General features: G+C 48.4%; 1 protein-coding gene across 1 annotated transcript in view; it reads right to left on the bottom strand.

Moving 5' to 3' along the window:
- LOC144821914 (uncharacterized) overlaps positions 1–14,375 on the bottom strand; it is a 171,480-nt gene extending 157,105 nt beyond the window's left edge. Inside the window, exon 1 of the mRNA XM_078679063.1 lies at positions 10,978–14,375. Within this exon, the coding sequence (XP_078535189.1) occupies positions 13,156–14,346 (1,191 nt within the window). The 5' untranslated portion in view covers positions 14,347–14,375 and the 3' untranslated portion in view covers positions 10,978–13,155. The remainder of the gene's footprint in view (positions 1–10,977) is intronic.
- Positions 14,376–14,743: the final 368 nt, after the last annotated feature.

The following is a 14,743-nucleotide window of genomic DNA, read 5'->3' as shown; positions in this document are numbered from 1 at the left end:
GCAAATGCTTGTGTCTCGAAGGCCTCTGCCCCGCCGGCTGGGTGCAGCAGCAGAATGCAGCCTCCGGCCCAGGGATGCTGGTCACACACCCCATGAGCCTCTGGGGGACCCCACGTGCTCCCAGGCTGCAGAATGCGCGCTTGTTTCCTCTCCTGGGGCCTGGTCCAGGCCAGTGATGTCACCAGTTGTATTGGCTTTGCCAATGCTTGTGTCTCAAAGGCCTCTGTCCCACCGGCTGGGGTGCAGCCTCTGGCCCAGGGATGCTGGTCACACATCCTATGAGCCTCTGGGGCTCCACGTGCTCCCATGCTGCAGAATGCGCGCTTGTTTCCTCTCCTGGGGCCTCGTCCAGGCCATTGATGTAACCAGTTGTATTGGCTTTGCCAATGCTTGTGTCTCGAAGGCCTCTGCCCCACCGTCTAGGGTGCAGCCTCTGACCCAGGGATGCTGGTTACACATCCCATGAGCCTCTGAGGCTCCACGTGCTCCCAGGCTGCAGAATGCGTGCTTGTTTCCTCTCCTGGGGCCTGGTCCAGGCCAGTGATGTCACCAGTTGTATTGGCTTTGCCAATGCTTGTGTCTCGAAGGCCTCTGCCCCACCGGCTGGGGATGCAGCCCCTGCCCCAGGGATGCTGTCACACATCCCATGAGCCTCTGGGGGACCCCACGTGCTCCCAGGCTGCAGAATGCGCGCTTGTTTCCTCTCTTGGGGCCTGATCCAGGCTAGTGATGTCACCAGTTGTATTGGCTTTGCCAATGCTTGTGTCTCGAAGGCCTCTGTCCTGCCGGCTGGGGTGCAGCCTCTGGCCCGGGGATGCTGGTCACACTCATCCCATGAGCCTCTGGGGGACCCCACGTGCTCCCAGGCTGCAGAATGCGCGCTTGTTTCCTCTCCTGGGGCCTGGTCCAGGACAGTGATGTCACCAGTTGTATTGGCTTTGCCAATGCTTGTGTCTTGAAGGCCTCTGCCCCAGGGATGCTGGTCACTCATCCCATGAGCCTCTGGGGCCCCACGTGCTCCCAGGCTGCAGAATGCACGCTTGTTTCCTCTCCTGGGGCCTGGTCCGAATGCTTTTACCACGCATGCTGTTACAACGCAGGTTTTACTACGCATACCATTACAACGCATTACACTTGGGGGTGCTGGATAGTGAATAGTTTAATTTACTATTCCAACTCTAGTCCCCGTGGATAGTAGGGAAGGTGTTGGATAGTAAATTAAACGTATTCCCTATCCTAGAGCGCCCCCCAGTGTAATGCGTTGTAATGGTATGCGTAGTAAAACCTGCGTTGTAACAGCACTGCGTGGTAAAAGTTGCATTGTAATGGTTGTAAACCCCTGGTCCAGGCCAGTGATGTCACCAGGAAGTGAAAGTGTTCCCAGCCCTTCCGGCTTCGGCCGCAGCCCTGCCCCGCTGACCTGGGTTGCGACCCCCCACAGCGCCTTCGGCCTCTCTCTCTGCCTCTTCAGTTCTCTCTCTGTCCGCCTCTAATGATCCCAAAGATCCTAATGAAGCCACAGCTTTATTAGCCTCAGACCTAGAATATAGGGGGGACAGGGAGCTAGTGGACCTCCTTCTCACAGCGGCCGTTAAGACAATACTAGCGAACTGGAAGAACACTAGCGAAGCAACATTCAAGAGGTGGTTTAACTGGGTAACCTTCCTGAGAGGCGCCGACAACATCACCGCGAAACACTCAGCAAACCACACAGCCAGAGGGGAAATGTGGGCAGCCCTAGACTCGTACCTCAGAGCATACAAACCCCCCATAGATTAAATTAGACTAAATTAGATTTAATGAAGGCCTGCAACTGAGTTTTAAGAAAAGGGAAGAGAGGTTTCATGAACTGGGCGTAAACTGGCAGGTCGGCAGCTTGTAACAGTGGTACCAAGAACAGCCACGTCCATCAGTCTGAAAGGTTTTACATTATTTAATATTACATAATTTTTTGCAGTGTTGTAAGGTATCTTAAGAGGCTGAAGCAAATTGTAGTTCTAATATGGAATAATTCTTTCAACAGGGTCAAATCCCTTCGGATAAGTAGCTTTTCTTGGCCTGGATGATTTTTAATTTATAGCCTATAGGTGATAGCTATGTTGATAGATTCTGTTCCCCTCGGCAGCTCGTGCCGGCAGCCCGTCCAAGCCTCGAGCAGCGCCGCTCTCCCCTGAGCCGCGCCGCTTCGCTGGGTCGCCCGCATCCTGCCTTCCCCTCCTCTTCTGAGCCGCACACATTGGTCGCCCCAGAGAAACGCTTGTACGTTGCCGGCCGCCCGCTCAAGCCTCGAGCCGCGCCACTCTCCCCTGAGTCGCGCCGCTCCGCTGGGCCGCCCGCTCAAGCCTACTGAGGAGATCACTCGCATTATCCCGTGCAACCAGGACGGAAGGTACTATCTGATAGGCTATGTTCTAAGTTCTAGGCCTACAAGTATTGTATTGTTATTTCTGAAGGTGTTACTTCTGATTCCTGACAGTGGTCCAGGTGGCCCTGTCTTGTAAATATCCCCTGTAAATTCTGCCCGTGCCTCTGGCACATTGTAAAGGGTGTGTTTTATCTAAATGTGTTTTGGTGTAATACAAAGGCTATTTTTATATAAACCTTGTGTGGAGTTTCCTTTGTGGTGGGTCCTGGGTTTTGTTGTTGGGGTGCATGCGCAAATACTTAACTTACATCGCCTCCAAGTTTAGCCTTGCTGCTCACTCCACGTTACCTAGAGGGTGAGTAGGGGTTATCTTGGCGTGTAACTCCCTTGCCCTGACTTGGGAGTGGTGGTCTCTGACTGACTTTGGCGAAAGCCCTGGCCAGCCAGGGATCCCATTTCCAACATTGGCGGCAAGCGGTGAGGATAAGGATTTGTGTTTGCGTTGTACCTTAGTAGCAGCTGGCTGCACCACAAAACTCTGCATTTTAGATAAAAACATTTTGGGGATTATTGTTTAAGTTTGCTAAAAATGTCATTTCTGTGGAAATGTGTTTCTTGTGCACTTTGAGTTAGGTGTCCCTAGCTCGGGAGGGTAGATCATCCTCCTAAGTGCAGTGTGTTTTCTGGATTTCACAGAAGGGTGGGATCCAGTGGTGGCAGCATAAGTGTGTCCAGTGCATGTGTCCCCCGTCCCTGCCCTGGAGTAATGGTACCTGTGTCAAGTGTGGTCAGGTTGAGAAGTCAGGGGTGGTAGAAACTGCCTTACCAGTCTGGGGAGGGGTGTGTGTGTGGATGAATGGTGTGTGGCACTGGACGTGTTTGTGAGTTCTCTGGATGGGGAGCTTGCTGAATGCTTGTGTACTCTTGTTTTGTTCAGATACCTAAGTCCTGTGTGTTGAACTATTCCCAAGAACGTCTGCAGACAGTGGAGCCTGCTTTTTGATTTCTGTGGTCTGTTGAGAGACAGAATTTTGGAGTTGGTAATGTTCTGGGATGAGAGAGGCATAGGGGATGGAGTGATTCCAAAAGGAGTGTCTGAGGTGTCTTCCAGCCCAGCGTGGTGGAAGAGGTTCCGTGTAGCCCAGCTAGGTCTCGGTGTAGGGGCTCACGTCCTGTCTCAAGAGGAGAAGGAGTGGGTGGGACTGCATGTCTCCAGGTGCCCGAAACCCAGTGTCAGGGCCTGGATTGTTTCTGAAGGGAACATCCGGTCGGGGGCCTAGGCTGTACCAATAGGTCATTTGAGGAGGATCTTCCAGAGTGTCTGGAGAACGTGGAACCTCTGTAACCAGGGTTCCAGTAGTTCTGGTGTCTGGCAGTACCGCTCCAGTTGGGAGGGTGCAGAAGTCCAGATGGAGGGGTGCGAGGGTGATAGGTTCCCCAGTGGAAAAGCCAGTGGGTCAGGGGCCAGCCAGAAGGGTTGTGTCGCCAGTGAGTGACCATGGTGGTGCCACTTCTGTCCTGAGTGTCAGTCAGACTTCTACACGACACATTAGTTATGTGTCACCCTCAAGGAAGTCCTGGTGCGCCAGGCATCTGACCAAAGGGGTACGTCCCTTGGTTGGGGAGCCAGTAGCCGGTGTTTCCGGATCTGGACGTAAGGGCAACTGTGCGTAGTGTCCTGAAGTTACAAGAAGGAACTTCTGCCTGAAGAGAAGGAACCGGGTAAGCTGTATGGGGTATTGACCTGCAGTGATTGCCTTGCTGCTGAAGGAGGAGAGAAAGTCTTAGATTTTTGTTTTCAACTTGTGGAAGTCCTGGTGCACCATGCATCTAACCAAAGGGTAGCGTCCCTAGGTTAGGGAGCCAGGTTCAGGTGGTTGCCTGTCCTGGACGGCAGGGCGACTGTAGCCAGTGTCCTGGCCGGTTTGTCTTCTAGGGGTACCCCTGTGAACACAGGTGGGGCTCATCTTGAGTGAAGAGACCCTGTGTTTCCCAGAAGGGGTGGTACAGGCCTAGCAGGGATCTTTAGGGTTCTTGGCTGAGTGTTGTGGTACTACCCTGAGAGCAGGTGGGGCCTACCTTAAGTGGAGGGACCCTGTTCTACAGTGGGAGGGTGCAGAACTCTGGAAGGGGGTCAGAAGGAGTCTGACCCCTGTCCATCCGGTGAATTTGAATCCCAGGTGGTAAACCAGTTAAGGGAGCTGTGATTCAGTCATGACCACCCTGGTGTCCTGTAGGCACCGCACTGAGCAACGTCCCCCTCGAGCAACGCCGCCTCTGCGCTCACCGACGTCGTCTCGACGCCGTCAACGATCCATAGGCTGCACCGCAACTGGGGGGCACCGCAACGTGCAACGCCTCGCTACACCGTTCTTGTGGTGGTCTGACCGTGGTCACTGCTGCTGAGGAAGTAAGGTCCTAAACTGATGGGAGAGTTGTGTTCTGGAGGGTGCTTCAGAAGTAGAGGTAGGGTGGGGCAATCTTGCCCGTGACCTCTGGTCAGCCTGAGGGTGCGGACCCTAGGTTGAAGGATCAGTGGTAGTTAGGAACTACACTGAGAAACGGAGTGGAGAATGGCTAGTGTAGGCCGGGGTTACAACCCCCCACTCTGTGGATTGGCAGGGACCAGTGGTATCTGGGTGGCCTAGGGCCTGGTCCTAGCCGTGGACAGCTAAGGAGTACCAGTGGGGTCGCCTAGTTGGGCCTGTTTTTTTTTTTTAAGTATGTGCTTGTCTTATGGATCAACGTGGCGTAGAACCGGAGGGTGTCCCTGCAGTGCGGGCCCGCGTCCGTGTTCTATCGCCCCAAGCAGGGAAGTCCATCACAGTGGTGATTGGCCTACCCTCCGTTTTGGCTGGAAGGGGGTTGTGTTGGACTTGGGCCTTCTGGCAGGGTCACCCCTGAACTTTTTGCCTTGAAGTGTAGTGATTTCTGGTCTTTGCGCACTTTGACACTGTGGGCAGTGTAAAGTGCGTGCGCTCCCTGAGTGCGTGTGTGAGATAGGCCTGCCCTCCCATAGGAATGCATGGGGAATGTATGTGTCCCTGGTAGTTCCTGATGCGTGGGGTGTACAGGCTCGAGTCTGGTATGTGTGAACTCGTGAGAGTGAATGCTGCAAGATGGTGTATGCGGCATGTATGTGTCTAGTGGGGAAGTGTCATTCCTAGACATGGCTGTACGTGTGCAGTGAGGGTGCTGGAGCGTGATTGGCTGGAGCTGGCTGGCATGCCAGGCTCCAGGAAGTCTGGATGGGTCTGTGGTGAGTGGGAGATTAGCATGAGTGATGTGTGGGAGGAGTGTACCTGTGTCCTGAATGGGCTGGGTTTTCCCCACACAATGCTGGTTCCGCCCCCCTGTGGTGTGTCTAAAGACCCTAGCCCTGCCAGTGAATAGAGAGGGTGGTTGAGGTAAACAGAGTACTCAAGAACCAGCTGCGACTGGTTTCGCCCCCACCCTGCACCTTGAGACAAAGGATTTGTCTGTATAAAAAGAGGCTGTGACCTCTTGGAAAAGGTTCTTGTTTGCTGCTTGAAACTGCCAGGAGCGTGCTGCTGCTTGGGCCCGGGGGGGGAAGGCTTGTCTCCCCTGGGCCCTGCCCAGCCCCTGGACTCCTGAAGGACTCTTTCTGGACTATGGACTTCCCTAAAGCGCCTGGGAGCGCTTGTTCTTTGCCCTAGCGCTGTGGAGCGCTGTGTCTTGCCCTTCTAGCGCCTGGGGAGCGCTGGATTGTCCACTAAGCGCTTGGGAGCGCTTCCTTTCTGCCTGCAGCGCTGATGTGGTATATAAATAAATAATACCGGATCTAGGTTTGACTGGACATAGCAATAACAGATAGCTCAATAAATAAGAGTCAAGATTCGAGGTAGTAGGAGTTTTGCAGGTTTAATACAGCATAAAGGACAGGAACAGGACAACCTGCACAGGAATAGGATGGCAGGGCCTGGCAGCTGCCGGGGCTGGATCTGGGATGAGCGCGCTGACTTTTAATAACAATACACAAGCATATATACTAAAACAGTTGCATTACAGTGAATACAGTAGGCGGAGCAGTGGGTGTGGTCAATAGCAGTCGCGAAAGATAAGGGTGAAAGTGGGTGTAACAAGAGGCGTATACATAGACATGTGATGTAAACGTAACAGAATATGTCAGAATATGTCATAAATGGGGCGGAAACATGGAGGGGGCTACCTAAGGAGCCGGGACCTCTAACCTGGTGGTGCGCGCAAACTGGCAATGACGTGTTACTAGGAGAAGCTGGGGGCTATGAACTCTGTGCTAGGAGCAGAGACTGAAGTCTGGAGAGTCAGGGCGACATGTGCCTAAACACTATCTAGTATCTGATGTTTAGAGAACATGTTGATAGAATCCAAAAGTTATCGGGGTAAAGGCTAACAGACTCTAAGACTGGTGCATGCATTATTCTACATGTAGTGCGTGATGAAGAATATTAAATGACCATTAAATGCAGTATTTCTCTTACATGGAGACGTAAAGGCTAGACAATGACGGAAACTATTGATGCGATTCAGTAGCTTTAGGAATGCAGAGAAGGAGGGCTGGACTGATAACTAGAATCATAACATACTCTTGGCAGACTCAGAGGCAGAGCCAGGCTGAACCGGGCACTGTGAGGCAGGAAGTAAGTGAAGGGTCAGGAATACAGGTGGGGGCTGTATCGCTCCTCAGCGAGGGCTCAGGAGACAGAAGCTGAATCTGGTGTCCAGGCCCTTTTGAGGCCTAGAAACGGGGACTTTACAATGAAATAACGTGCACACTAAGAAACGTGGCAACGTAGCTTTACATAGGCCTGATATTCGTAGTATTCACGGGGACTGGAAGCTAGCATACTAGAGATGGACACAACTATAATTGCGTCTTTAATCAAACATGGGGAATACATATGCATATTAATCATGCACACATAACATAAGATGGAGGACACGTAGGGACACAAAACATGGCAAAATTTACTTTTCCACATTCCCTCCTTGTCACTACGTTTCCATCAGGAAACATCAATATTCATGATACCATCTATCATTTCATACAGTATCATTTGCTCGTCTCTGATTGTCTTGGAACGGGATTTAGAATGGGGCTTGGAACTAGGAATACAAGAGGTAGCACAAATGCCACACATCGCAGGGCCACATTGTATACAGAGGCAGCAACTGAATATGATCGCTACTGCAATACCTAGAAAGGACAATACTTTCCATCCCCAGGCGGAAATTATATTCCTGAACCAACCGGACCATGTCCAGGTGCCTGGATCTTGGTGTAACATATGGGCAATTTTATGGAGTCTGGTTATAGCTGAATAAACAGACGGCGCGTTATTAGGAATGAAAATGCAGCAACTAGATCCGATGACTCTACATGCTCCTCCTCTATCGGCCAGTATGACGTCAAGAACGAGACGATTTTGGAGCACGACAAATCTCATAGCAGATTGCTCTTCGGTTAAGTTACCTAGGGCAGAGGCAGTCTCATTCACTACTGCTTCAAGGGTTCTGGTTAACCTACGGATTAGCTTACTATTCTGGATAGGGCCTATAAAGAAAAAGAAACCTCTATTGAAATCTGTATACTGTTCTAGAGCAGTTTCAGTATAATCGACAATTGGGGACTCGATCTCCCTTTTATGTCTAAAGTGTACTAGATGTGTGTTTCTATGATAATCAGGTGGGGCTAGGAAAACAGGTGGCAGTAGGAAGGCAATGTAACAGGTTCCCTCCCAATCGAGGGGCAGACGAACATATGCGGTCTGACCACAAACAAAATAAGAATGACGTGAAGCTTTGAAAATAGATTTCCTACTGTCACTATACTTGACAATAGTAGTACAATCACTATGTCCTACATGTACGGAACCATTATTTCTGACACATAATTCGCCTTTGATTGGTAGTACTGAAATAGCAGGTAAGTCTGGAATAGGATCAGACTGAACATTCAGGACCATAAAATTCGAAGAATAATTACCCAAATTATAAACTTCATTTTCTAGATCTAACCCGGTTCTGTGGGGAAGACCTTGCTTGTCTGGAAAACATGTACTGTTTAGAAGGGACATATCATTTGAAGATGACATTAACGTGGACCATGCTCCACACGAACCATTATGTGAAAATGGATAAGGAAAGAGTGGCAGAACTCCCTTCGGTGTCTGGAAAGGGGGGAGTCGACCACACACCCAACAATTAGTGGCATTGCTGGTCTGGTGTGAATAATGTAACATGCGGATAAAGGAATTATTACGCATAGCAAGACGATAAGAGAGTTCATGAGGAGGCAGATCACTAAACGTGTGCTCTACTGTAACATTAGAAGACTTATTTACATGAGAAACTGGAAAACATAAATAAAATGCATAACTGGTGCAGGTAAACATAAGGCTGAAAAACAATACGAAACTTAGAAAAACGATACATCGGATTGAGTTTTGACTAACTCTCTCACTATGGGGGTCTATTTTATACATGTCAGAAACCGGTCTAACCGTTTCACCTAGGGGAGGACTTAGACAATCAAACTGGCTGACTTATTTTACTAGACCTTAATTTCTTCTTATACTCCTGTTGCGGAGTTTTCTCTAACAGGGAAGGGTTCGTGTCAATGTCTTTTGCGGGACAGTCCTTAAGAATAGTACTTTGGCAGTCTTTAAAATCCTCGGAAATGTTCTTGGAAACACTTTTTAGTCCGTAAAACTTCTTCACATGTGACAGGTGGACCCAGCCCTTCCTGCCTTCCAACTTGACGGCAGTACGGGTGGCCAGGAGGACCTGTCGGGGTTCTCTCCAGCGAGGCTCCAGCGGACTTGAACGATCAAAGTTCCTCACGAGAACCATGCATCCGGGAACGATTTCATGCGGTGCCACCTCGGTATTGTCTGGAAATGCGGCGGCAACCTGTGAACGACAAGAGTGTAGGGCAGACATCAAGGAAGCTAGGTAATCTGTCAGCATATTACTTGAAACATCGGTAATACTTCGGGGTCTAGGTGTACCCCACATGTTAGGGGGGCGGCCGAATACGACCTCGTACGGGGACAGACCTGATCTGGAGTGTGCGACCATGCGCATATAAAACAAAGCGACTGGCAGAGCTACTATCCAGTCTACACCTTTCTCTTTACATACTTTTGCAATGCGGATTTTCAGGGTCTGATTATGTCTCTCTACTAGACCGGCTGCTTCAGGATGGCGTACACAATGGAACTTCCACTGGTACCCTAGCAAAAGGGAGATGTGTTTCATAAGCTCAGATGAGAATGGCTGGCCGTTGTCAGAATATACGACTCTAGGGAGTCCGTAGCGGGGGAAGAATTCACGAACCAACTGCTTGGCAGTGGTCGCGGCTGTGTAATCTGGGACTGGATATGCTTCTGTCCACATGGACAAAGCGCATACAACTACAAGAACATACTTGAAACCTCGACATCGCTCCATCTGAATGTAATCCATCTGGAGGACTTCAAAAGGGTGGTCAGGGGGTTGGAATCCACCTTGTTCCACCGGGACACTTTTACCTGGATTAAACTGGCAACATATCATACAGGTACGGACTTTCTGCTTGGCTGCAGCTCGTAAATGCTTGTTGAACCAAATGTTCTGGATACTGTCTAACATAGCTTTATCTCCTAAGTGTGCTGGACTATGTGCGGTATTGATAATGACTTGAACCATAGAGTCGGGGAGAAACCATGTGGCTCTACCCTTCGTTACCCATCCCTGATCTGTCTGGACCCCTCCTTGTTCGGACCATTTCTTGATCTCATCGGGAGTAGCATGTAACTGGATATCTATGACATCTTGAGTAGGATCCTTAACTGTCATACATGTAGTCGGATCTGGAGTATGTGTCTGTGTCGGGTTAACTGAAATGTCTGGAGTCTGTGCTGTAAGCTTGGCTGTGCGATCTGCTAGATCATTACCTTGAGAAATAGTGTCAGTAACTTTCGTATGTGCTTTGCATTTCATGATAGCAATGGATGTCGGTAAGTGTATGGCATCTAACAGAGCCTGAATAAAGAGACCATGCTGAATCTTGGTTCCATGAGAAGTCATGAAACCTCTCTCCTGCCAGAGCACTCCGAAGTCGTGTACGACTCCAAATGTGTAACGTGAATCTGTGTAAATGTTAACTTCCAGGTTCTTAGCGTGTATGCAGGCTTGAGTCAGAGCAACTAGCTCTGCTGCTTGAGCAGACAGGGTGTCAATACGGTGTGTTTCTATAACTTCAGTGTCAGTATTCACTGCATACGCGGCTACTAGTTCTCCTGTATTTGTTCTCATACATGAACCATCCACATAAAGTGTCAGGTCGGGATCTGGTAATGGAATATCTGTCAGATCTTGTCTTGGCTTGGTCATGGTATTAACTACTTCCACACAGTCGTGTGTGGCAAGATTCGAAGTAACTGATGGTAACAGAGTAGCAGGATTTAGAACGTTGCAGCGTCTGATTTCTATGTGTGGCTGGAACAGTGTCAATTCATAACCTGTTAAACGTGCAATTGTCAAGTGCTGAGTTTGTGTTCGGTTTAAAAGAACTTCCACGGAGTGTGGAACTTGTACTGTCAAGGAATGTCCTAAGACTATGGAATCACTTTGTCTGATAGCTAGTGCTGTGGCTGCAACTGACTTGAGGCACGCAGGCAGAGCCTGGGCTACAGGATCTAATGTGCTCGAAAAATAAGCACAAGGCTTGTATTGTCCTGCTTGATCTTGTGTGAGAACAGATAATGCTGTACCTTCACGTTCAGTGACGAAAAGTGTAAAAGGCTTACTGTAGTTCGGTGTAGCTAGAACTGGAGCTTGGCATAAGGCTTTCTTTAACTCATTGAAACTAAGTGTATGTTCAGATGTCCAAGGGAGGACAGTCGATACGGCTGCCTCCTGTGTCGTTAACTGTATCAGTGGTTTAGCTAGAAATGCATACTGAGGAATCCATTGTCTGCAATAAGAAGTAAGGCCGATAAAAGCACGTACCTCCTTCTGGGTCTTGGGCTGAGGAAGACTCGCTATTAGCTGGATACGGTCTGGTGTCAACTGCCTACCCCACTTGGACAGTAAGTGGCCTAAGTAGATCACTTGCTGGACACAGAATTGAAGCTTCGAAGGGGACACCTTGTGCCCCATCTCGGCAAGGAAATACAAGACTGTAAGTGATGCTCGCTCGCAAGCACGTTCAGAACGGGCTGTGATCAGTAGATCATCGACATACTGGAGCAGGGCAGTGTCAGTTGGCATGTGAATATTGTCTAGTTGTCTTTTAAGTGCTTGACTGTAAATACTAGGACTTTCTGTGAAACCTTGAGGAGCTCGTGTGAACATATAGCTCCTTCCATTTAAACAAAATCCGAAAAGAAACTGGCTGTCTGGATGAATGGGGACACTGAAAAACGCGTTCTTGAGGTCTATGACTGTAAAAAATGAGGCCTCGGAATCAATGGCTGTCAATAGGGAAGAGATATCTGGAACAACTGGGTACTGGGGAATAATACATTTATTGAGTTCTCGAAGGTCAATCACTAATCGATATACTGGGGGTGCATTTGGATCAGTACGTTTCATGACTGGAATGATCGGAGAATTACATACATTGGAGTCAGTTTCTACAACTACTCCTTGAGCCATGAGCTCGTCAATAATTGTTGATAAGGCTGCTACAGCCTCAGGTGGCAATCTGTACTGTCTGATTCGTGGTAACACTACACCTGGCTTGAGAGTCACACGATGGGGTGTGATTTGCATATAACCAACATCAGTTGGACATTGCGCCCATAGATGCTGCGGAACATTAGACAATCTCGGATCAAAATCTCGTAATACATAGTGACCCTTGAAGTCACGTAAAAACAATCGTATTCCCTCTGGGGAACAGCAAATAACTGCACCTAATTCTTTCAGTGTCTTAATGCCTAACAAATTTTCTGGACATGACTTCGTAAGTAACAGATCAGTAGTGCGGGACAATGGACCTACTTCTAGAGTAACTGGCTTTGATATCTCGTTTACAATAGGCTTTCCTGAAAATCCAAGGGAAACATTTCTAGAACCTGAGAGCGGAGCCCCTGGAACTTCGGCGTGACTGATGGTGGTCCTACTTGCCCCTGTATCAATCAGAAACTTTCTGTCTTTCCCTAGTACTTGACTATGAACATAGGGGCCTTCTTGATCTACAGGAATCTCGATGAGAGGCAAGCCTACCTCCCTCTCTAGGCTGTTTCATGAATACGGTTGATACTCTGGATACTCGGACTGTGCATACTGGTACATCTGCTGTGTAACATGCTGTGTTGCAGCAATAGGCTGCGGTACTGTAACTGTCTGTGGTGCATTCTGTGGCTGAGGAGTCTGTGAAACTTGTTCTTGTCTAGGCGGACGTGGTCTTTCTTTAGTCTTACCGGTAGCTATGTTGTGTTTCAGAACTGCACACTCGTTTATAAAATGACCTGGCTGTTTACAATAATTGCAGTTCCCTTTAACGGGAGCTGCAGGATGACTGGCTTGATTCGGACCCCTCTTCTGACTGTCTTGTGGAACAGATTGTGCAACTAGTACTTTCATTTTCGTGTCTTTCATACGTTTTCTCTCGTGTTCTTGCTCTTCTCTGATTCTATTCTGGTGATACTGAAGCATCTGCAACATCTGGGACGGGGTACTAGCTTGCCAGGTACTTTCGACTTTCAAAACTCGATTTTTAACTTGTGGACTTGAATTCTCGACTAGTTTAGTAACAAAAAGATGAGGGTATGACTCGCTACTTGTCTTGAGGCCACTGTTTATAATAAAACATTTCTCAATCTAGAATAAAAATCACTAGTGTCTTCATCTTGTTTCTGTTTACAGGCTGAGATTGCATCCCAGTCTTCCTTTTTAGTGGCTAATAATCTGGGCAAAACTTGTATCAACAATTCTGGTAATTCTTTACATTTCTCTCCAAGACCGGTACCTGGTACTCGTATCTTATCTTCAGCTTCTAGAACTGCCCAATCGATCTTTTTCTCTCCCACCTCCCATTCTTTTTCCTTGAGTTTCTCGTATACCCCTGCGGGCAACAGGACCTTTAGCATCTTAATTATATCTGGATACGTGTATTCTCCCATACGGAGCATGTCCTTTAATTCTCGGTGGAACCCTGCTGGATCTTTGTCATGACAGGGAATTAATTTCTTCATCTCTAAGAGTTCCATCTTTGTAATCGGGGTGTAAACAAACACTCGTTGCATTTCACCACCTGCTGTCCTAACTGGATGTACTTCTCGTAACGGATTCTGTCTGTCTATGTAAAAGGGTTTACTTTCTGGGGGTGAGACATGAACAAAATGCGGGTTCAAAAACGTTCTATATTTGTGGCGCTGTTCTAGAATGACACTAATTAAATCGGTACCTAAACCTTTCCATCTATACTGGAGTAACTCGTTCAGGACATCGTGTAACGGACCAGGATCAGAATGTTGACCCTCATACAGAGTAATGAGGTGCTGGATCATATACATACCCACCAGTCGTTGCTCGGCTGGGGGCAGTTTCAGAAACATTTGTGCCACTATTTCGTCTGGAAAAGTGGTAGAATCAGTAATCCATCGGACTGCTGATCGGGCTAGTTCTTGTTCATGCAAAGTACTAAGTTCATTATAACCGATTCGTGATTTCAGAATGTGATCGGTAACTTGAAATACTTGTTCTAGAGAACCTTGTTCTGGTGCTGGATGATGTAAAACTGACTTGTGTTCTAGACGTAAATGGCGATCTGGAAATCTAGATTTTCCTACATACGCTATTCTGGCGGGATTCTCGTCGTCTACCTCTTCAGTAGAGTCATTCTCTTTCTCGCTTACTTGTGCTGCTTTACGTTGTTCGTGTAACTTTATTATTTCCTTACGAATTTTCTTGTACATACTCTCTATACTACTGATAGTCTTGTGCTTACCCTCGGCTATATTATCACTCCACCTTGTCAGGATTCTCATTTCGGCCGGATCTTTAGTCGGGTAATCTTGTTCTCTTATTAGACAATTAATCAGAAACTTTAATATCATGAGCTGGATCTCAGCTTTCCGTTGAGACATGGCTTCGCCAATACTTTCTGGATCATCCCCTGTACGGATGAAACGATATATTCTGTCTAGATCTTCTTTCATGTCCGGTAGGGTGTCCAAATACCCGGTCACCCGTCTTACACGGATGGAATATATAACTGTACTGTCATCACCTGCAACTGGATCATAGCGGCATTCAGTGAGAGCTCGTCGGATGTCTGCAACGGACTTATATTTGGGCGTACGCTGTAACGCACATTCATGTAACTCGGCCAACGTTCTACGTTGGTGTGGCGGCGGGGTACCAGGAGGACCTCCTCCTGCGGCC

Source organism: Lissotriton helveticus, chromosome 2_2 (genome assembly GCF_964261635.1).
Source record: "Lissotriton helveticus chromosome 2_2, aLisHel1.1, whole genome shotgun sequence".
Lineage (NCBI taxonomy): Eukaryota > Metazoa > Chordata > Amphibia > Caudata > Salamandridae > Lissotriton > Lissotriton helveticus.
This window is presented reverse-complemented; position numbering and strand designations above follow the sequence as displayed.